The 24,202-nt window shown below is 42.9% G+C and overlaps 1 protein-coding gene across 1 annotated transcript in view; it reads left to right on the top strand.

Annotated features, from left to right (window-relative positions):
* The first annotated feature begins 2,304 nt into the window (after positions 1-2,304).
* The window catches only part of PTGES (prostaglandin E synthase), a 42,066-nt gene continuing 20,168 nt past the window's right edge, over positions 2,305-24,202 (top strand). Inside the window, exons 1-2 of the mRNA XM_075185086.1 lie at positions 2,305-2,474; positions 11,705-11,787. Coding sequence (XP_075041187.1) covers positions 2,370-2,474; positions 11,705-11,787 — 188 coding nt within the window. The 5' untranslated portion in view covers positions 2,305-2,369. The remainder of the gene's footprint in view (positions 2,475-11,704; positions 11,788-24,202) is intronic.

Here is a 24,202-nt window from a genome sequence, read left to right as displayed (position 1 = left end):
CATTCCAGTTTTTGAAATTGGGACTCTTCAAAAAGGGGTGTGTGACAACCTCATGGTGGAGGCTTGACAACTATGCATTAAGGGTGTGGCCGTTTACCCTAGTGCATCTGAAGTGTTAGGCTACCACTAAGCCCCTCCCCCTCAGCATGATGGCACAGTGGTTAGCATTGATGCCTTACAGCACAGGGGTCATGTGCCGTATCTCTGTGGAGTTTGCATGTTTTCTGCTTGTTTGGATGAAAGTGGTTTGAAAGTGGCGGGGCAAATGTCATTTTGGCCCCGCCCTATGACAAAATTTGACGTTTTGCGCAGGGGGTGGGGCCGAAATAACACTAGTCGCTGCGAATTGCTTAATTTAGGCTCCCGGCAGGCAGGTTGCGAGAGAATTCCTTGCTCTTCCTGGAGTCCAGGAGACTTACCCGGAATTTCGGTAGAGTGGGCAAGTATGTAATATTGTATTTGGAATACTAACCTCGCGAAAACTCAATGTAGACAGCAACTAAACTAAGAGGAACCCTGAGTACTGCCCATGAGTAGTTGTACTAGGCAGTTGTTATTTTAAAACTAATGGACATTCGAAACACTGTGTCTGCGCCAGGCATTGACGTCAGGTCTTATTTCTAATATCTATTCTGAACTAATTGCTCCCTCTACTCCTCCTCGAGACCCTCATGAGATGTCATGGGAACATGACCTGGGCTCTCCTCTTGATGATGAGGAGTGGGCGGAAATTCGGGACAATGCTGCCTCCAGCTCAATCTGCGTCCGAATAAAGGAAAATGTTTACAAACTTCTCTACCGGTGGTACTATGTACCTACTCGGCTACAAAAGATACTGCCTGATTCCTCTGACAGGTGTTGGCGTCTATGCTCTGGCGCGGGCTCTTTCTTACATATATGGTGGGACTGCCCGAAACTGATTCCCTTCTGGCGCGAAATTAAAGCATTGATAGAAATGTTAATTCAAATCCCCTTACCCTTCGACCCTAAATTTTTTATTCTTCCCATCGGTCACTAGACACCAAAATAAACTTGCTCGTCACATTATTTCAGCGGCCACATGTCAAATCGCCATAGAGTGGAGGCAGGCTGCCCGCCCTTCATTCTCCGCTGTAACTAATAGGATCTGGCATACGTATAAGATGGAATACATGACTAGCATTATGCGAAACACGGCCAAATCTTTTAACAAGGTCTGGGACCCCTGGATGTCTCACTTCCAATACCGCTCCCCCTTTACCTAATCATACCCCCTACCCTTACAGTGGCGCACGCAGGGGGGGTTTCTGAGTCTCTAGAAACCCCCCCTGTGCTAACTAAGTGGCCACTGTCCTATACAGCAACCGCGGCGATGTCAAAGAAGTGTCCGCGGCGGTGCTGTATTGTATACAGCACCGCCGCAGATGCTTCTTAGACAGCGCCGCGGCTGCTGTATAGGACAACGCGGGCACATGCCTAGCAGCTCTCTCTCGGGTTTTTTATTTATTTATTTTTGGGTCGGCGAGGAGAAACCCAAACCCCCCCCCCCGACAATCCTCCGTGCGCCCCTGTCTTACATAACCCTTTCCTCGCCCATTTCATTGCCTCTGACTCAAGAGGGATTTCCCACGCACCTCCCCTTCTCCCTCTCCACCTCTCACCTCCTCTTTTATCTTCCTCTTCCTTCTACTTTTCTTTTCTTTCTTCTTTTTGAAATATAAAAATGACGGTCTTTATTTAATTGAATCTGTGCTATTTTGTCTCTGAAGCACGGAGACTTCTACTTCACTATCCAATGTACTGAATATATTTTGTTTGATATAACATGTATCCTTTTGCACTGTTAATTCTTTTTTCTTTTGACCGTTAATAAACACTTGTTTAAAAAAAACAAAAAACTAATGGACATTCTCCAGAACAAATCTTCATATTAGACTTTTCCTTGGAAAGACAGCTGACTAGCGTGGAAAGATGCCTGATGATTCCGGCCCCTTACTCTTGTTTTCATTCCGGCCCCTTACTCTTGTTTTCATAGAATGCTGCTGACATTAGGAAGAATCTGCCTGTCAAGAACTTATACAAATAATTAACCAAAAAGGAATTTCTGGAATACATATGGTATGATACATACTGTGTTTTTGATGTGCTATTGAATTATAATTTAAAACCGTTCATTTATGTCGATAGGCCACTTTGATATTTCCACTACAGAGCGGTACGTAGACTTTTAAAAAATAATTTTGCTTTCTTCTGTGGTCACACAGCTGAATTTACCCCCTTCTTTGGTCACTAAACCCCTCCTTCTGTTTCCTCTCTTCCCTCCCTCTATTGCTGCCTGAGATTCACATTCACAACTTCTGTGTGCACTCAGCTCATTCCAGCCCAGCAAGATGGAAAATGAAGTATTTTTGTCCTTTGTGTTCTACAGCACTCTCCTGATTTTGAAAATGTACTTCTTGGCTGTAATCACAGGCCAGATCCGGCTTCGGAAAAAAGTAAGTAACACATTTTGTTATTTCCCCCCCAAATATAGTAGTATTTTATTTTTGTGGTGAGGCAGATAAAATGAAAGGTATTTCAATGTGAGGGGGTTAAACTTTCTCTGAAAGTTTATATCCTAGTTAATCCCCTGGGGGCTCACACTGGAGAACAGCAGTGCATATTTCAAGTTTAGCAGCTTAGCACCATGTGTTAAAAAAAACAGACGCGCTCTTTCTAGAGTTAAACCTAAAATAAAAATTTAAAACTTTAAAAAAGACAGGTGAAGGAACAATCTGTTGTTCATTGTGTTTGGCAACTTCCCTCTGTAAGTAATGGGTTAATAGTTGTGGAATTAGTGGTGTAGATGTCAACAGCAAAATGTGTTCTTGTGGTGGGAGGCTGAATTCTGGAAGTCATATGGGTGTTAACGCTTTGGGAGCCGGCTGTCTCCCAATGATTGCTTTTCAAGAAGTCTGTGGTACCCAATTTGTACAGTGGTTATGTTGTGTGTGATTTCTGAAACAACACAATTGCTACATAACCCCTACGCAATTCATACTGTCTACTTCCACGTGCATGACAGAGTCTTAATTACAGTTTTCTTTAAGAAGATCTAACACATGCAGCCGCTGTCTGGAGCCTAATTGCTTAAATCTAAATGCAACGTGCTCCCATCCATTATCTTGCTGTATGGTGTTTAAGTGCCCACTTCACACACAAGGGGAGAAAATAAGCAACAAGGCAGGTTTTCAGGATACACTTGTTTATTATGCTACTGTTTTATCTTGCAAACAATAATTTCCAGGATATTTTTTGAGTGCCAGTGCAGTGAAATACTGGTCTACTCTACACAGCTTCTATCACACAAGTCTCTGATCCCAGGTGATCTTCAGCCCAGATAATCCAATGAAAGCAACCATGATTTTTGATAATTGTCTCACCTGTGTTAACGTGGACATCCCCAAGAGCTGGTGATGATCTTAACCTGTGGAAGCCGGTGCTGTCACTGTGCGGCGATGGAGGGAGTGGAAAACCAGAAAGTTAGTAGCTTCAGGCACCTGGTGCGTCACCTGTTGTCATGCATGATGTAGCCTCTCAGAGGATCTTTCGTATGCTGATATTCTAATCTCTGTCTCCCAGCCAGGCCCATGGTTCACATATCACAACACAAAGGTCAGGTGACGTCTCCGGAATACAAGATCAGGTGGCAAGTGGGATGTAGGGCAGTTAGGTATTGGATTGGGCAGCACGGTGGCTCAGTGGTTAGCACTTCTGCCTCTCAGCACTGGGGTCATGAGGTCAATTCCCGACCATGGCCTTATCTGTGTGGAGTTTGTATGTTCTCTCCGTGTTTGCGTGGGTTTCCTCCCACACTCCAAAAACATACTAGTAGGTTAATTGGCTGCAAACAAATTGACCTTAGTCTCTCTGTCTCTCTGTCTCTCTGTCTGTCTATGTGTTAGGGTATTTAGACTGTAAGCTCCACTGGGGCAGGGACTGATGTGAATGAGTTCTCTGTACAGCGCTGCGGAATTAGGGGCGCTATATAAATAAATGATGATGATGATTGGGAGTATCTATTTAGCACCCAGCAAGGGCACATCAGCATGTCTTACAATGTAATATAATTGAAAGGGAATTAATCACAAGATTAGTTATTGTCATATGTGTTTTTAGATGTACATAAAACACCTCCATTTCTGGGTTGTGCCCGAAAAACAATTCCGCTTTTAGTTTTGTTAATCAGTTATTTTTGACTGACTGAATCTGTTTTGTCTTTATTAATTCACTGACAAAACGTAAATGTGCCGTTTATCCACAAATAACTATGTGTTGTTTACTGCCTTAGGATGGGTACACACTATACAAAATGATTTTACCATTGATTAAAAATAAATAAAAAGTCCCAATCGGCATTGCAATTCTTGTGTACACACTAAACACGATTTACCGTCAGATCTGTGCTCTTTATCTGCCATAACCGTCGGCTGAAAAGCTCTTGACTCTGCACACTCCATAGAGATCTATGGACACTGCTGGTCATGAGCGTACACACACACTGCAGAATTGGAACGACATCCATCGTTCCACCATCGAACAACATTTTTAGTCTGATTTAAAAATCAAATGAAACAATACCATGAGCTTTGGAACAATAATCATTTATTGTTACAGCGTACACACCAATGTGATATTATGTTGTAATACGCACAGCAGCACCGATTATTTCAGGAGACGTGTGAGCTGATCTTGGATTTCCAGAACAGTGGGGTTCTTTGAACCCTTTTGCGAAACCTGAGAACACAGGGCTGTCTTTGGCAGCGTTGCTAGTAAAGAGGACAGGGCTGCATGTGACAAAGACCCTACCACGATGTGAGGAGCGCAAATCATAGAAAGCCAGAGGTCCACCGACTGTGAGCTTAGATCATGGAAACAAGCAGGGTCCTCCCACAGCACAAAGTAGTGATGGATTCCCAAAAAAGGGTTTCAGAGCTTCCTGCAAACCAGAATACCTCTATATAGATGTTAAAGGCTATACCTTATTATCAGGGACTGACGCAGATTTTAAAGATTTGCCCCTTGTCTCTGGATATGTCCCAATGGTCTATCTTGAACAGCTGCAGAGTATAGTTTCCCTTCTTTGTACAACAGATGCAATCCCCACTGTCTATTCATTTTCTATGGGATTAACAAGTTTCTCTGTATTTATAATGTTACATTATAACCTGTTTAGTCAACCTGACATTATAGGAGCTTTAGGATCTATTTAGTGTTTGGAAACAAATATATACATTTTTGCAACAATGGATTCATCTACTTGTGCCTATTTGAGGAGATCCAGAAAACATGTACTGTTGGTAAAGGAAACGGGATTACTGTGGGCAGATTTGAAAAGCACATTGGGGTCTATTTATTAAAATGAGATAAACACTACCTCCTGCGAACAGGTGAGTTTTTGGAGTATTAATGGGTTCTCCCTGGCTTTGGTAAATCTTTACCCATTGTTATCGGCGGCTAACCATCGTCGGGGGGTCCTCCTACGATACCTCCAGTGGTGCATCCATTTATTCTCTCTTTATTTTATTTGTTCTCAAAAAAATATTTTACATTTGTTCCAACTTTAATATATTTTTATTATTTTGTATATATTATTTTTATATATTTTTTTTTATAGTTCAGACTTCCAGGTCCAGTGCGATCCAGAGCTTACAATGTCTGTGTTTTACTTAAATGTTTCTTTGGTGCACTACAGGCCCCAGCCGGCCAGGGCATGCTGGCCTCTGTGGTTCCCCAAATACCAAAGTGCCCTGGCACCCATGGGTATGCTGGTGCTTGTAGTACTACAAGTGACAGCATGCCCAAAGACTTAATGGCAGCTGGGACTATTGCCCCACACCCGAGGGCTGTGGGAAGAGCCCTAGTGCCTTCAGCACAGGGCTAGTTAAACCTGGGGTGGTCCACATTTATTTTTTGTTTTTTTGTGAACCTGATCTCCCTAGGGAATCCAGCCCTGTGCTGATCAGCCTGGGGTGGTTTTGGCATTATGGCAGGGGGACCCCACGCTGTGGATTCGCCTAGTATAGTTCTGTTAATAGTAACTTGGGGGGATCCAATGCTACTTGTCCCCTTGATTTTGCTAGTACTAGCCTAGGCTGGCAGCACTAGGGTTGGTTAAGCTTTTTTGGGAAGCACTCTGGTGTTTTGTTTTTTTTGTACGTTTATTTGCGTTTTTGTTTACATCTATTTATTTATGTCGACACTTTCCCGACATTCACACCCTGTAGACATTATGACAGTGTGTAAACATCTGAAATGTCGACATTTTAACTGTGTAGTCCGTATGAACATATGGACATAATGACTGTCAACATTATAACAGTGTAGACATTATGACTGTCAACATTATGGTGTAGACATTTTGAATGTGGATATTATGAATGTAGAGTTGGTTAATTAAAGAGTATATTTTATTGCAAAAAAAACGCCACTGCACTGAAGCTTTGTTTGCATAATGAATGCAAGGATTAAAAACAGTTCCGGCAGTGTAGTGTTTGCTGTGTTTTAATGTTATCTGTGAGGGAATTGATTATAAACTCTGTGTGGCCGGGATGAAATGAGAGAAAGCAGATGTGTAGGGAGGACTGGATTTTTTCCTTGCGGCCACGAGGCTCAGAAAGAAAACCTGCCGAGCATTCTCCAGCGCGGTGCCATGTTTTCCTGGTATCCAGTTACTAATGTGCTTCTGTCTTGAGTAACAATGGAAAAGTCTGCAGGAAGCTAGGCTGGGGGGACACGTAGTAGTCAGTGGTGCGGGCGTATGTTACATTCATGTTGGTAGTGACAGCATTATACAGATAAACGTTTATAAAAATTAATTTATTCCCGTGAGAGAGTAATTATCCGGCCAATCACACGATAAACGACCGTTCAGCCCGGTATCGCTGTAGTGTGTACACTTCCACAATCAACGATTATTGTTCCAAAGCGCTTTGGTAAATAATGGAATGATGTCGTTCCAATCCTGCAGTGTGTATGCACTCAGCACCAGCAGTGTCCATAGATCTCTATGGAGTGTGCAGAGTCGCCATCCTTTCAGATGATGGATATGACAGATGAAGAGCACAGATCTGACGGTAAATCTTGTAATACGTGTATAGTGTGTACACAGGAATCGTCATGCTGATCGGGACATTCAGACGTTGGTACAATCATTCACGTTATCGCATCGGGAGAAGTTTCCTGTAGGGCGTGCCCAGCCTAAGACGTAAATAAGAAATTTTGTTTAGGGATGAAAGTGGTGAAGTATCCCCAAGTTAAACAGAATTAAGTAAAAAAATTCTCCCAGCCTATTTTTCCAGTTGAAAAGTTCTCTACGTTACCCTTAATCTCAGTAATAATGTAAAACAATACCTGTAATAATATATCCGCAGGCATTTTTAAACAAGTATTACAAGCTATAGCAAACTAATCTGATAATAATAAAGAAGCGGTGGGCCGCAGGCAAAGGCTCGGAGGGCTGTACGCGGTCACAGACCCACCCGTTGCCCATTATTGCCTTAGGCGGTCATTTACACCCAAAATGTAGTTCAGTGCAAAAACCGTCTTTGGTGATATTACCAAGTAGTGGCTGCATGAGATTTCTTTTTATGGAGCCGAGGGCTGGCTGGGCAGGGGGCCAGGGGGCTATCTGCTACCTTGGGCTGGGTCACTGCATTTTTTTTTTCCTTTAAAATGTTCCTAATAGGCTGATAATGAGACGCACTCGCCACTTCCTCTTGCAAAACGGCGGAGAAGCAGAGTTACGCTAACGGAAAAGCGAAGCAATTTGCAGAATGCACCCTGTGTGCACCACGTATGACCCCCCCCAGATTTTTATTATTTTTCTTTTGAAGTTTTAATTCGTCTCTCACAAAAACTGGGGGCGAAATTAATTGACGAAATAAAATTTCGCTATTAAACCTTTTTCCTGCATTTGTTTCGTTTCAACAGTACACATTTTTTATTTTAGTAGAACTTATTATTCTTTTCTATTTGTCTGCATAAATTAATAACTTTCTCATATCCTGATCATTAAAATACAGTCATAAAACACGTCCGTCCTAAAATGATTGTAACAAATGGTGTGCGAAACATGGAATTACCGAGTTACTGTTTAACACCTAGTAAATCTTTACTCATATCCTGGAGATATTACAAAACAGTCCATTGCTTTGGAGCAAATGATTTCACTTGATATTTAAAGGAGATGTCAGATATTTATTGTACATTGATATCCTCCAATTGACAATAGGGTGGTTTAGATTGTTCTTGGTGCATTTATGGTTTATGGTTGAAAAACACCATCCAAATCTGTCACGTTTGTTGCAGCTTTAAAGGTTAACTGTTGCAAAGTTCAACAACATTGTTTCAACAAAGACCAGACTGTTTTGGAATTTCTATTTTAGTGAATAGGGACCGGAAACTTGTGTTGAGAGCTCAGACTGCTATTTTAGCCTATTTTAAGGCATAATAATATTTACAGAACAACGTAGCCAGTTTTAATGCATGTCTGGTCACTGTCACTGAGGTTTGTAAGCTCTGTCCCGAGAACTAATTCTGATGGGGTTAACTTGTCATGGCAGCATGGTGGCTCAGTGGTTAGCACTTCTGACTCACAGCACTGGGGTCATGAGTTCAATTCCCGACCATAGCCTTATCTGTGAAGGAGTTTGTATGTTCTCCCCGTGTTTGCGTGGGTTTCCTCCGGGTGCTCTGGTTTCCTCCCACACTCAAAAAAAACCCTTACTGGTAGGTTAATAGGCTGCTAACAAAATTGACCCTAGTCTGTTCGTCCGTCTCTGTCTGTATATTAGGGAATTTAGACTGTAAGCCCTAATGGGGCAGGGACTGATGTGAGTGAGTTCTCTGTACAGTGCTGCGGAATTAGAGGCGCTATATAAATAAATGGTAATAATAATAATAATGGCTAAACAGATACAGTTTTGCCACTCTATCTAATAACGTGCGTGAGTATTTTATATGCTATAGCTTGTAGGTACTGTGCGGCTTGCTCGGTATAAGACCCCCTGGGATCTCCAGGTGACAGTAGCCATTTTGAAATAATGGGCGGTATCTCCGTAGTTAATTCCGCCCTGAGGATAGCCCCCACCATCAGCTAATTAGCATTCTACCTGAAGCATTGAGACTGAGGCCTAAGACGGAGGGGGAGGGGCATATGGTGTAGATATGTGTTAATGTGTCGACATTAATTCCTATAAGAGTTTTATCAGGCTTTACTAATAATGTTCCACCTGTCGGTACAGCATGGCAAGTTCACTTTGCCAACCGCCCAGTAGATTGGAACAGCTTTTTGAAATATTTATTTATTTTTTTAAACAGGCAAAAATAATAAAAAATAATCTATTATTGCGACTTAACAGATATTAAGACCAAAGAGGCACCAGGTAAAGTAGCAGTTTTGGGGCTCCCATCTGCTATGATCTTTGATTACAGCGGCGCTGTGCCTAATTTTGCATGGTCCATATTACACATACTGCATTGCACAGTAACACCTTTGCACTGACATGTTCTGGAGGAGACCTAGGGGGTTGATTCACTAAACCTTCTAAAAAGTGAAAGTGTTGGCCATAGCAACCAATCAGATTCCTGCGATCATTTACTTAGTACATACTAGAAAATGTTAGCTACCCTCTGATTGGTTGCTATGGGCAACACCTCCACTTTTCCTTTTTAGAATGTTCTGTAAATCTACCACACGGTGAGCAAAGAGTCGATAGTGGCTGCTGGACTTCCCCAACAGAACGTTCACATAAAAACTGCAAACATCACATTGACATTCCAGTCAAAAGTCCTGCTGTGCCTACAGCACGGTTAGTGCGTCTCTGCTATGTACATTAACATTAACACAGAGAGACTTTTATAGTGCGACATATCCCTAGAGCCTCAATGTGAAAAACAGAGTTATTTCCTCTCCAGTCTTCAAAGGATAAAGCTGAGTACACACTATTGCATTTTATTTTGGATAAGATTTCTGTAATGATTTTACCAATGACTCAAAGTCCGATGATCTTGCAGATTCGTGTGTACACACCTACACGATTTACCTTCAGATCTGTGATTTCCATCTCATTACCATCTGCTGAAATGATTGTCACTCTGTACTCACTGTACAGATATCTGCCTACTCTGCTGGTTGTCAGCGCGTACACACTTCCACATCTGCCCGACATCCTTCTATCGTGATTTCTAGGAAGTTTATAGAACCAAATCAACAGATGCAATGTGTTTTGGTACGAAAAAACATGTTCAGTACACGCTGTAATATCTGACCAAACGTTGTTTATCGTATGATGTGCATGATAATTGCATCAGAGTGTACCCAGCTTTAGGGTTCTCTGTAAATAATGTAAGTTCTATACAGGCAAAACAAATGTTAGTCCAGTAGCCATTATCTCAAGGATGTCTCAAGGAAACTCAGATAAACATAGAAAAAAAAAAGACTATATTACCTCCGTCACTGCCTGATAACACTTTAATAGTCAAAGGCATCATAATTCTACCTACTTTCCAAGTTCGGTGTTGAATTCAATTACCATTCACCTACACCTCCCCAAAATATGTCATTTACACCATCTCCTCATCCGTACCCCTATCATTTCCTGCCTTGACTATTGCAACCTCGTTTGTTTGACCTGCAAATGACAAGACTATCCCCATGAACACTGGTGCAAGACTCATGTACACTTCACAGCCACTGATATCTGTTGCTTCTCAGTCCTTTCATTGGCTTCACCTAAACTTCACAATAACATTCTAAGTGCCTTGCTGCAAGTTCCAGCCTCATCCATAAATGCACTTCCAGATGCCCTCTGTTGTCCTGCAATGACCTAATGTCCACTCGTTCCTGTAACCTCATCCCAGACATGGCTGCAAGACTTTTCCCACAATCCCCTTTTATGGATCTCCCTTCCCCGCCATTTCAGACTCTCCTCCTCATTCAAAATCTTTGAAGAAGACTAATTTCTACAAAGACACCTATCATTCTCCCTCTCCTCCATAATCACTGGTCTTACACCAACTCTGCTTTACAGTAGCCCCTGAAAATGTCTCCACCAGCTGCTACAAGTAAGATAATTACTGATCCAGGCAAATATATCAACCTACCGGTGCATGATTAAAGAAATCCTGAAAATGTGGACTGTTTGTAGTTCTCGGAGTTTGGGCACCACTGTCTTAGACTGTATGCTTGTGTGGACAGAACCATGTCTGCTTAATCTTCTGTATCATGTAATATACATTTACTTTGCTTCTATCATGAACACCCCCCCCCCCCCTTTTGTCATGCAGCGCTGCCTATTATTTTGAAATATGAATAATAATGGTAGTAAACAATTGATGTTCAATATTGCACAGCTAAATCACACATTTTCTGTTTCCAATTCTGCACACAAAGCCTTTTATTTAACGTAGCTCCCTGTAGTTTTCGCAAAGCTGTGACGTTTTGTTCAGATGACAACATTCATTTCCAATGTCTTGCAATTTACACTTCCTTGTGTTTACATCACCTTTTCTATGGTCGGTAATTCTTAAACAAACGACGGAAGTTTGGGGTTATGTGGTATATGAGATCATTCATTGATGGCTGCAAGAGAAAAACGTTTGTTGAGACATCCTATCTGCCAAGAATGGAGACATGAATATTGTCATAATTAATGCTGTTTTCTTGCAATGTTCTCTACTACAGGCTTTTGCCAACCCAGAAGATGCCTTGAGACACGGAAGTATCGAGTTCTACCGTGAGGACCCAGATGTAGAGCGATATCGGAGGTACGTCCCACATACACTGTTTTGCAAACTGCAATTTTTCTTTGGAAGCATTCTTTCTTATTTTAATAATAATAATAATAATATGTTAGAGAGGAGCGCCGCGCTCCGTCTCCTGTTTCCCCGGTGGTCTAGTGGGACAGGAAGTGGGACAGTGCTTCGGCCGTCCACATAGTGCTACTGTGGATGTGCGAACAGGAAGTATCGTTCCTTCTGTGTTCTCAGTGAGAGAAGATGCAGAAGTAGTACCTGCGTAGGGGTACATGTTATACAAGTGACTTGAGGCTCTTATAAAAGCGGAGCCAATACGTTTCTGCAGAGAGGTGCAGTGTACCAAAAGCTTACATGCCAACTCTCCCTGAATGTCAGGGAGACTCCCTGAAATAGGGGTGATCTCCCTCACTCCCTGAAGAGTCTGGCATTCTCCCTGATGCTGAGCCAGTACAAGACGTGGTTGGCTTCGCCACCTGTGGCATGATGACACAGTTCAGAAATTGTGTCCTATGTCCATGTATTGATGCCTATGGAGGTGGCCATTTTCATGGAGACCAAGATTTAATCAAAGACTGACAGGTAAGACAACATGACTTCAGTAATGGAGACAGAAATGTTAAAGACACTTCAGTCTCTAGATGATCATTAGCTGCTTTTCTTTAACGCATAGTTGCCTACTCTCCCTGAATGTCCGGGAGACTCCCGCAGAGACTTCACGAGTGAACAGGGCAACCTCCTGGATCTCGCCCCTGCAATAGATAAGTGGCGTTGGGGGGCGGGGGGGCTTAATGGAGCAAATATTGTGTCAGCTTAGCCCTGCTGTAATTGGCCAAAATTGTGACAATCATTTAGGGGTGGGGCCAAAATGATGCAATTCGTCAAGCCCCACCCCCGCACGCCCACCTCCCCCGGGATTTCCCTGAAGCCAATGAGGAAAAGTTGGCAAGTATGACAAAAAGTTTACAACCTACATAAATGTATAAGGATACTGCTCAGTGTACATAACCTGCATCAGACCGTTGTACTACCTGATTGCTGCTGCAGCCATTAACCCTATAAGTACCTGCATTACTATTACTGTTACAAGTATTCTAATAAGCCAACAACCTGCTTAACTTTAAACGTGTGGGCTGACCTCCATATCCAACACTGCTGACAACTTACAGATATCAAAAGGTTCTGCTGATATAACAATGATGCAATGTACAATGTTCTAATGATGATCTAATGTGTCGTACTGTAATCAGGTCTGCAATCACCACTTCCTTATGACGCCACAGCAATTTCCAGATAACGGCTTAGGTATAAATTGCAATTAAATGACCACTAGTTATGTCTTCGTTATACCGATCTGACAGCTCCCTCTGGTATCATATATCTGAGGCTACCAAACCTCTGATGTGACTAACCGTAATTTAAAGGTCACTTTTAAATGATAACTGAATGAATTTTCAGATCCAAACAGTAGATGCACTAGATTGCACATTGCCCTATGCCAACTCTTCATCCCTGTGTCTGTACAGGTCTGATCCGTCTCCTGGTTGCTTTAACTAATTTTGTTTGGGTTCCATTTATGCTGCATATCCTTATGTACGTCATGTGTCGTATGCTGCGCGTTCTAATGAACTCGGGGAAACCTTTACAAACTCAAAAATGCTAAAGTGATGTAGGCTAAATGCAAATGAACATGACGAAGATTATCTGGAAGGGAGAATGAGTAAATAGGCGGAGGTGTGACCAAGTACTATTTAGAACAAGCCTTAATACCCCACTGTTTATGAATACAATGACTGGCAAAAGCATCTAATTCTTAAATTACCAAAAATTGTATCCACCCTATTCATTAGTGTAAGTTTTATTGCTTTTTGGTGTTTGCGGTTGACAATATTAAGATCTTGAATCCCCCTCTCTGCAGCTTGTGTTATGTTAAGGCGCAGGAGGTAGAGGCATTTAAACCAAGACCAATTTTTTTTTTTTTAAATTCATGTCAACCCGTAGACAACTCTACTGTAATCCTCCTTCTGCATCCAGTTAAATTGTTCCCTCCCCCCCCCAGAAGACAGAGCATTTAGGCCATAGTATTTCATTACACAGAGAAACACAATATCCCACTACGTCTGGGAAGAATTACTCTCTGGCAGGTATTAAATGTTAATACGCAATGCCAACACCCACAGCATGAAGCAATCTGCAGTGAAATGTTGTTTTTCAAAAAGCTATAATGTAATCTAATATTCCACTCCTTTTGGAAACATTTTTCTACACTTACTAACATTACTGTTAAACTGTGAGTGCTGTCTAGCACATCTTAACTGTAACCAACTTGGCACCTATCAGTACTGTGGACAATAGTAAGCTATGTCTTTATATCATCCGGTAGAGGGTCTTGGTTTTCTTTAAACTCTGTTTACTAAAACCAATGTATTTAATAAACTTTGCAAAGGGACATGTACGAGCCAATAAAGTCATCTGAATGTGTTTTTAAAGCCCTTTTGTTTAAAGGGCCGCTAAACCTTAAACGTAAATCAAAAAGCCACCAACGTAAATGTTAACGTTTCAGGAGCTTATCACAATAGAAAGTGTTTGAGATAATTTTGTGATGGGTGGATAGTGTTTTCATACACATAGCAGACTTCCGCTCAGTAATCCCATTGGGGATTGGGATGATAACACAGGACAATAGCTGCTATTCCATGTTCAGACTTTTTTGTATATATTTTGAATGCTATTCGTAGCTGTTTAAAGCTGCGCTACCACCTGGGGCATTATAGCGCTGCTCCCTCCCCAGAGGGATCCTGGGGGTTCTCTGTATAGTCATTTTCCCCAAGGCTCAGTAATTGGTCTTAGCCCCAGCTGTGGTGTGATTCAGATCTGTATTCTTACACGGAAGCTACGGTGTGATTCTCCTCTTTAGTGTTACAAGGCAGATTATTGCTGGCTTTTGTGTGATTCCTCTCTATGGTATTATAACGTAGGATAATGCTGGCTTTGGTGTGATTCCCTTCTGTAGTATTGTAAGACAGTGTATGGAGAGTTTTGGTTTGATTCCTTTCTGTAGTATTATAGACAGGATAACGCTGTCTTTTGTGTGATTCCTTTCTGTAGTATTATAGACAGGATAATGCTGTCTTTTGTGTGATTCCTTTCTGTAGCATTTAAGACAGGATAATGCTGTCTTTGGTGTGATTCCCTTTTGTAGTATTATAGACAGGATAATGCTGTCTTTGGTGTGATTCCCTTCTGTAGCATTAAAGACAGGATAATGCTGTCTTTGGTGTGATTCCCTTCTGTAGCATTATAGACAGGATAATGCTGTCTTTTGTGTGATTCCCTTCTGTAGCATTAAAGACAGGATAATGCTGTCTTTGGTGTGATTCCCTTCTGTAGCATTAAAGACAGGATAATGCTGTCTTTGGTGTGATTCCCTTCTGTAGAATTACAAGGCAGATTGTTGCTGTCTTTGGTGTGATTCCCTTCTGTAGCATTAAAGACAGGATAATGCTGTCTTTGGTGTGATTCCCTTCTGTAGTATTAAAGACAGGATAATGCTGTCTTTGGTGTGATTCCCTTCTGTAGCATTAAAGACAGGATAATGCTGTCTTTGGTGTGATTCCCTTCTGTAGTATTAAAGACTAGCATAATATCATAGGCTTGGCATCCTGTTCAGCCTGACTAAGAGAAAAGATATTTTACATCGGGTTAGAGAGGAAGATGGAATAATCGCCCTGTTCTTGGTCAGGCCGTATAAGGGTTTATGGATGGAAGGAGCGATCCCAGATGCCTCTGTGGAATAGAACCATTGCTGTTGCCTCTGTCCCATTTCTCATCAGCCTGTACCTCTTGCAGCATCAGTAAAAGCTGTTTCTTCTCAGCTGTAGTGAATGCAGGCCCAGCCAAATGTAACCACACTATTGCTTTTCCCCTGTAATAAAACCAAACTTCTGGCGTAAACATGAGAGCTAACTCCCCATGCTCTTCACACTTAAAGAAAACAAAATTCACATGAAACATTTGCTGCAAGAGTGACAATGCAAACTTACAAAGCAAATGCTCTCCCGGGACACAGCACACTAACTTTTCATGTTTTTTTGGTTTTGTTTTTTGAATGGAAATCCACATGGATATGAGGGCCAAAATGGCAGTGTCTACAGGGGTGCAAATGTTTTCATTTGCTGATGGGAGGGGTTGGTCACAAATATGCTACTCCGATCCCATTTCTTACAAATGAGTAATTATGATGAAGAGATTTGAAAGTTGCCACAAACCTCTGCAGCGCCGGACAATCTCGGTGACAAATCATATAAAATAAATAAAAATAGTACAAGAGCACATAAGTCTTAGGATGGAAGTGCTGATGTGAAACAGAGGGTAGAGACGGCCATGCTCGCGAGAGCTTGTTGTAGAGGCTTAGGGCAATTCTGAAACAATTGGAGCTAGTGTGAATTCTACTGTAACTGGCAGAACACCCAAAAGATGTAGTATTAGGTGGGGTCAATATAGACTATAGAGGTGGATATTGGAAAGCAATTGAAGATTGAGGGAGAGTCTGATCGGAAGGGGTAGGGAGTTCCATAAGTGGGGAGCAGCACGTGAGAAGTCTTGAAGTCGGGAGTGAAAGGTGGTTATCAAAGAGGAGGTGATGCACAGGTCAGAGGGAGATCTTAAAGGGCGAGTAGGACTGTATCTACCAAGTGGTCAGAGATATATGGAGGATACGAGTTGGTGAGGGCTTTGAAGGGGAGTAGCTTGAATTGGATTAGGGAGGTAATGGGGAGCCAATTTTTGGAATTTGTAGATGTGGAGCATCGAGAATGGAAGATCTGTCTCGCCATGACATTTAGGACAGATTGTAAAGGAAAATAGAGGGTAAGGCCAGATACCAGGAAGTTGCAGCAATCAATGCTGGAAATTATGGATAAGAGGACTGATAATGTCCAGAGTGAGAAAGGGGTATTGTCAGGTGCCGTCCCCGCACTTGCCATCGGTGCCAGGGATGGACGCCTTCCTTTGCCGGCAGCTTGTCCCGTTGCTAGGCAACGGGACACCGTCTTCTCCTTCCGGACCTCACTTTCTGTGCGCATGTGCAGTTCGCTTGCGTCTCTCCGTTACCTAGCAACAGGACATTTTTCTGCACTTCCTGTCAGCGGTCAGCTGCTTTGACCGTCGGCTCCACTGCCACCAATCAGGGAATCGGCTCCTCTATTTAAACCTGCCCCTAACACCAGGTAGACGCCAGAGTATCTATGTCTTCCTATGCTCCAGCGTTCCAGCCGGTTTCCCTGCTCTCTGACTGACCTCCTGGTTACCAACCCGGCTCCCTCTGGTTCTGCTCCTGGATCACCTTTGGCCTGATTGCTCCTGCTGTATCTGACCTTTGGCTTGCTGACTCTGATTTGCCTACGCCTCTGGTACCTCATTTGTCTGAAAGGTTTGACCTCTGCCTGAATGACCACGTCTGTTCACCATCCACTACGTTGATAGCTAACTTGGAGTGCCGCGACCTGCACATCCCTTGCAGCAAACTCCAAACTCCCTTGCGGGGGTCCCTGACGAAGACCGGGGGTGTATTTAGACTCTGCGCCTCCTAGCTTAGCAGCGCAGATATCAGCAAGTGGCTTTCAGTCCCTGTATCTCGTGACAGGTATATTGGAAGGGGGAGTCAATATGACAGCACAGGGGACTGGATTTGTGGAATAAAGCTGAGGGAGGAGTCAAGGATGACACCAAAGCAGCCTAGCATTGGGACGTGATAGGTTATTCGGCATAGTAGATGAAAGAAGAGAAGAAAAGTCTGGGTGGAGAAGTAGATTTTTGCATTGTCTGCATAGAGGTGGTAGTGGAGGCCAAATGGACATATTAGTTAGTAGAAAGATGCCCTTTTAACGGAAAGAAGACTGCTGAAAACTGATCCTTGAGGGACTCCAACCAATAATGGGGCCGGAAGATGTGCCAGACGTAGAGACACTGCAGGAGTGTTTAAAGATTTAGGAAGTAAACCGTTCCACAAAGGCCAAAGAAGTGTATGGTGTCCAGGAGAAGAGAGTGGCACATTTGTAGTGGAGGAAGTCAACGTTGGAGTTAGGTTTTCTCCATTAACAGTATAGGAGTACTTTTACAGGTGGCAGGTCTATTTGGGGTGCGGGGTCTTTGTTTGGACATGGTGTGGTGATTGAGCTGCCCCATATAGGACTGCAGTGAGTGTACTGTTGGAAAAAGAACCTGCCACATTAGGGCAGGACAGGGTCAAAATAGGAAAGAGGAGGTGGTTCATGTAAGGCTGAAAAGAACAAAGGGTCAAGGGCATTTAGCTGTCACTGTGTGTCAGCTAAATGCCCTTGACCCTTTGTGGTCAGAGAGTGGTAAGGCTGAGTTTGGATAACCTGGAGACGTCACCGAGATGGGAAATCTCGTGGTCCAAATAGTGTTCATTGAGTGAGAGTTTATGTTCATTGAAAAGACCATAGGAACAAGTAAGGGTGAGGAAATTAGAGGTGCCATTGCAGTAGGTTATTAAATGGGGAGGTTGAAATGCCTTAGTACGGGTGGGTCGGTCAGTTGAAAGGAACTAAGAAAGCCAGGCAGCAAAGTAATCAAGTTATTGGGAGCCTTGGCCTGGGGGTGATAAATGACAAAAGGACAGAGCTGGAGACAAGAGACGGATAGTATGGAGTGGAAGGAGGACTCAGAAGACGCAGCCAAGTCAAAAAAGGGAGCGTATTCCACCACCTTGCCAGTCACCTAGTCCAGGAGTATGGGTGAAAGAGAGTCCCTCATAGGAAAGAGCCGCAGGGGAAGCATTGTCAGATGAGAGGGGGAGCCAAGTTTCAGTGATTGTAAAATGGCTGAAGGAATTGGAATATAAATAGGTAATGGATACATGTTCACAGAATATTCATGACAAAGTATAAAACCATGTTGAATTTTTTGAGTGTTATCTGTACAGCGCTGCGGAATTTGTGGCGCTACATAAATAGCTGCAGGTGATAATGATAACCAAAAATGTTCACCTGGGATAGGGAGGGGGGTTTGAGGAAAGAAGTTGAAGGGGAGGTTACAAAGTGCATGAAAAGCAGATTTCGGAAGCCTGGGAGTGTCCAGGCCGTACACACAGCACGTTCTTGAGATGGAGGGTAACAGGCACTCGCAGGAGCCTGTTGGATTTTGTCCTCTTATTCCGGGTGGAATGTTCACCTCTTCTTCACCTTCTGTTGAATTTCTGTAGAGCTGTAACTGTACTATAATTCTAACACTAGTAACTAACACAATCTCTAGGCACCAATCAATGAGCTTATCAGCTACACAGACTGATGTGTAACCATTACAAAGATGTGTGACAGATGACTGGATTCAATACCCCAATAGCCTCATACTACAAAGGCAAGTGGAAAGAAAGTGGTACTGTAAGCAGAGCCGGATTTAGACCTCATGGGGCCCTAGGCAAGATACTGGTTTGGGGCCCCCCTACCTAAAACAATCCATAGCACTATATTTTTGTAGCATACCATATACCCCTATAGTTGAGTAGAAGGGAAGCTATGTGCCGCAAAAAGGGGGGGGGGGGGTGGCCATACCATTGTGGGTGTAACGTGCATCGTTGGGGGCGTACCTAACATGTGAAGAGCTAGGCCACCCTCCTACAGAAAAAGGCACCTCTAAATAATTACAGAGCAGTCCCATTTTTTTAAGTAGTTGGATCAAAATAACCTAATAAGTAATTAAGAGAACAGAAATACTTATTAAGTTGTTTGTAAGAATAATACGCATAAATTCAAGGATGTGCCCCTTGTAACTTTTGTCCCTCTTTCATCACACTGTGCCCCTTCACAATAACACATTTGCCCCTTCATTGTCACTTTTGTCCCTCCATCATAACACCATGGTGCCCCTTCATTGACAATTTTGCCCCTTCACATTACCACTGTGCCCCTTCATAATTGTGTTTGAAACAACTTGTTTACCCTTTATCATAGTGTGCCACTGTGCCTCCGTTAGTTTGCATACCTTTCTATTGCTTTCTTCTCTTCTGTTTTCTTCTTTCTGTTTTCTCATCTTCTGTTCTGTTTTGTCTTCTTTCTTACCCCGCCGCGTGCACTGCTCCTCTCCACTCCACAATGAGTCTTCTCTGAATATGATGTTGAGTGTGATGACGTCATACGGCGTGACTCACGCCCGACATCTAGTGGAACGCAACGGAGCAGGAAGGAGGGGAGGAGGCTGCCGGGGCCGCTGCAATCATGTGATTGTTTTTTTTATTTGTATTTTTCTCCCTCGGACAAAATATTTTTTTTATTGGCTGGCATATCCCACCACCTGCATGGCTGCCAGGCCCCCTGGGAACTGCTGGGCCCTAGGCGAGTGCCTAGGTTGCCTAGTGGTAAATCCGGCCCTGACTGTAAGCCCAGGTCCGAACTTCCAATTCCACCGTGCATGTGTGAACCAGCAAAGTCAGGACAAGCAAGCACTGATGCGTGCAGGGCTTGCTGGTAAAGTGCCAGACTCTTCTTACTGCTTCTAACCAGTATCACCGGGGAACTGAGTATCACTCCACTGCCCCGGTGAACTAAATTGCCGTGAAACAAGATTTTCTGTCGCTGCAATAAACGAATGATAGAAAATGTTACTTATGGATGATAAATAGCGGCCATAATCTTCAACTCCTTGTAATGTGGGAATAGAACAACTTGTAGCGCAGATCCTTGGAATGCTCACAGCAGCGGGTTGTTCAGGATAAAACATTTTAAGCCGTTTGTTATATGTGACTCGGTGAAAGTGAATCCAGCAACCTGGGCATCTTGCTTTCTGTGGCCTTATGGAACTGATTTAATCTAGTAAACTATAGAAGGCTGACATGCCATTCTCGCAATGTGATCAGATATTTGAGAGTTTCCTTCATGCAACAGACTAATCCTGTAAAACAAACCGTTTTTTTATTTGTTTTGTGTTATACGGTCTGAAGAAGATGAAAAGCAACAAAGTCCATTTTCATTAACCAGATTACCACCCACGCTCAGGATCGTGCTTTGGATGGGTCATTTCAGGATGGCGAGACACAAGCTTTTTTAAAATGTTAATCGGAAGTAATTGGAGCTTTTCACGGCAACAACACCTTCTTCCCATTGTCTGAATTGTTTGTAATATAATGGATGTAATAAATACTACTATTTGGGAAGTGTCACTGATACGCCATGTAAATGAAAAGGTATTAGAGCAGGTTACAAGACAGGTGAGGGTGAGGAAAGTAACGATCTGGAACATAAATCCTAGTAGGTAACTTGACCTGCACATAATGCACAACGCATTCCACCTTCTATACAATAAAGCAAGATCAGCTCCGAGTAAAGATATCTCCAATAGACAGTAAGGCAACTGCTACACACTGCAACAATCTACCTAAACAGACAAACTTGTTTTCCTTACCGACAGACACCAATACTACACCATGGGGAGCTGCATTCACCCTGAAATAAAACAACATGCCGAGGTCTTTAAACTATCCTTTGTGTGTCGTATTTTGCACGAAATAGCTCTGCACATTCTCAGAAACAGACCTTATGCCACTGAACATGATGTCTGGACACAAATGACAGTTACGACTGCCTACGACTTAAAGCGCGGAACGGGGGAGGGGCGGATGAACGTAGGCAATGTACAGTCGGAACGCGTCGATGCAGATGCGGCCAATTCAGGTCCTGGGTCTCTCTCTAATACACCTGATTTCAGCCACATCGTTTGCACCAGCTACAAGGCAGGTGTAAGTGCCGACTGATAGTGATGGCTGATGCGGCATAGTTTTTGTATTAAAAACTGCACGTATGCGCACCACAAGCTAGTACAGAAAATGTGTATGTAAGGAAGATAGATTATAAAAATGCATTGTATGTACAGTACACATTAAAAACATCCTGATTTATGTATTAATTTGTTTTCTAAAATATTTTTTGTGCAAGCGTTGTGACTTTATATTGCACATTGCATGTGCGTATCCTGCACTCAGTTATGTCTGTCTACATACGGCAAGTAATGTATAACCAAAGTGTACTTATACCCAGATGGAAATGTATCTTGAGATTCGGTTGTATTTGAATACGGCCGGAACTATGATCAAGTTCTGTGCTCGTTTACTAAAGTTCTGTGCATGTTGCATCTGATGATAAATCAGGTCTATAATGTTTTAAATATAAGATCACAACCTTGTACACTTAAATATAGTGCAAAACCACATTGCCTTGATCCTATATGATGGAGGGCAGAGAATTATACATTGTGGTTTGGAGAAAACCAAGGGCACAATCAATAGGATAACATGGGTAAGCCTAGCGCACAGTGGAACATGGTACAGTGATAAAATAAATATTTTGCATGGATGGAAAAAACATAATGTCTTCTATAAAAGAAGACAAACTTCTGTCTCTTCTGATGCTAATGAGTAAACAGTGGGTATGAGTTGATTAATCCCACAATAAAATTTCACTTTTATAGACAATATCCTTCCTGCCAGAAGAAAATAAAGAACGTCTGATATAAAAAGAAAATAAGCCCTCCTCCCACAACAAAACATTGTCATGCCCACCACATACATGATTACTGTGTTCAGCCTCTACATAACTGTGTCATGCCACAATATATAGTTCCTTGCCAATATACGGTCCTGTTACCCAGCAGTACTTGTACCTGCCATCACATATACTAGTGTGCAGTTAGGGAGGGTTTACTGTTGCCCAGAGACCCCCCACTCCCCCCGCGCACTAGAATGACACGATTATTACAGCATTCTAGCACTTGGAATGAGGGGCAGAGGGATAGTATAAGTGAGATTAGTACATCCTTCTATCACTCGGCCATGCTAGGGTACCAGAGCAGCCTTGTTATCACTCTGTGAATCCTGTGGGGGCGTAGACAGTACCGCCGTGGGGAGTGTATGACGGCAGTGTCACTTATCAGGAGGAGGTGGAGCAATGCTGAGCTCAGCTGGAGCAGCCCACTGATTGGCAACTCAGATCAGGTGACAGTTGTGCCGGCAAGCGGCAGCAGAATCTCGCACCAGCATCAGGACACACATGAGAGGAGAATATAAAGCCAAAATAAGAGCGAAATTATATTAATTGCCAGTAAAATGCCTCATTTGCAGTTAGGAGTCAAAAAAAGGAGCAAATTTGTGAAGTGGTTTCACCTTGGAACTCCACGAGTGGAACTGCCTCTTAGTTACTATACCCCCATGTCTTTCAATTACTGAAACCACTTTGTCCTGTGTCAGAGGAGAGTGAATCTGAGAAATCAATGAGGCATACTTGCCAACTCTCCTGGAATGCCCGGGAGACTCCTGGAATCCGGGTAGGTCTCTGGGGAGAGTATGGCATCCTCCCGCATCTGCCCACTTCCTAGTGAAGTGGGCAGAATTAGAACCAAAATGCCGCGATTCTCAGGGAATCGCACCATTTGGCCCCGAATGGCACAATTTGCATAGCCCTGCCCACAAAACGCCCACCTCCCGCAGGCACCTCCCTGATGCCATCTTCAGAAAGTCGGCAAATATACAATGAGGCCACTTGGCCAGTCCTAGTGGGTAAGAGCGCTATGCCATGCCACAGGTCACTGCCTAATATGGCGGATATGGTGGTGCTATATATAATTGATAAATAAAGCTTAAAATAATTCTTCATACGCATCATTGACATTCTCTCAAAATTCCAAGGCCGACTGGCCAGCTGTTGGGTTCTATTATCAGAATTTCCTGTTTTCTCCCGTTCCTTTGTTTGAAGTGGTCTTGGGATCTGATTTTTCCATCATATTCATATCCTGCTGCCTTCAAATTGTCAGTGACCCCTATTGCAACACTTTACACAGATAGCATCTTTACTCTCCAGTAAATAATGTATACTAAAGTGGGAGCAAACCCAAAAAAGAAAGCTCTGACCATAATTTGTTATAGTTGAAATGTCAGACTACGTTAATTAAGGCTCAAAAAAATGTGTCTCTCTCCCCCCACGCAGGTTTCTAAATCTTATTCAAAGGAAAAGGTTAATGCTGTAGGACAAAGGTTCTTTACCTCCCAAAATTCCTGAAAAAAAACAAACCATTGGGATATAATTGTTTATACCCACATATGCCAAACAGGCCAATCCAGACCCAATTCACTGTGGTCATGTCAGTCAGTCAAACGGCGCACAGACTGTTGGTGGACAATGGTTTTTAAACTTTTTCATCAAGGACTCAGATTATGGGGTCTATTTACTATAGGGAGAAATAGAGCTATGTATGAAGCCCTCGCTGCCAGTGATGGCTTTCTCTGGCGATTGCTATCGTCGGGTCTATAAATGGGGAAGCCTATTGACCATACTAGCCTACTCTCCCGGAATTTCTGGGAGACTCCTGAATTTCAGGGAGTCCTCCCGGAAAAATAAGCCTAACTCCTGGATCCTAAAAA

This window comes from Mixophyes fleayi, chromosome 9 (genome assembly GCF_038048845.1).
Source record: "Mixophyes fleayi isolate aMixFle1 chromosome 9, aMixFle1.hap1, whole genome shotgun sequence".
Taxonomy (NCBI): Eukaryota; Metazoa; Chordata; class Amphibia; order Anura; family Limnodynastidae; genus Mixophyes; species Mixophyes fleayi.
The sequence above is the reverse complement of the archived record's forward strand: the minus strand, read 5'-3'. Positions and strand labels throughout refer to the sequence as shown.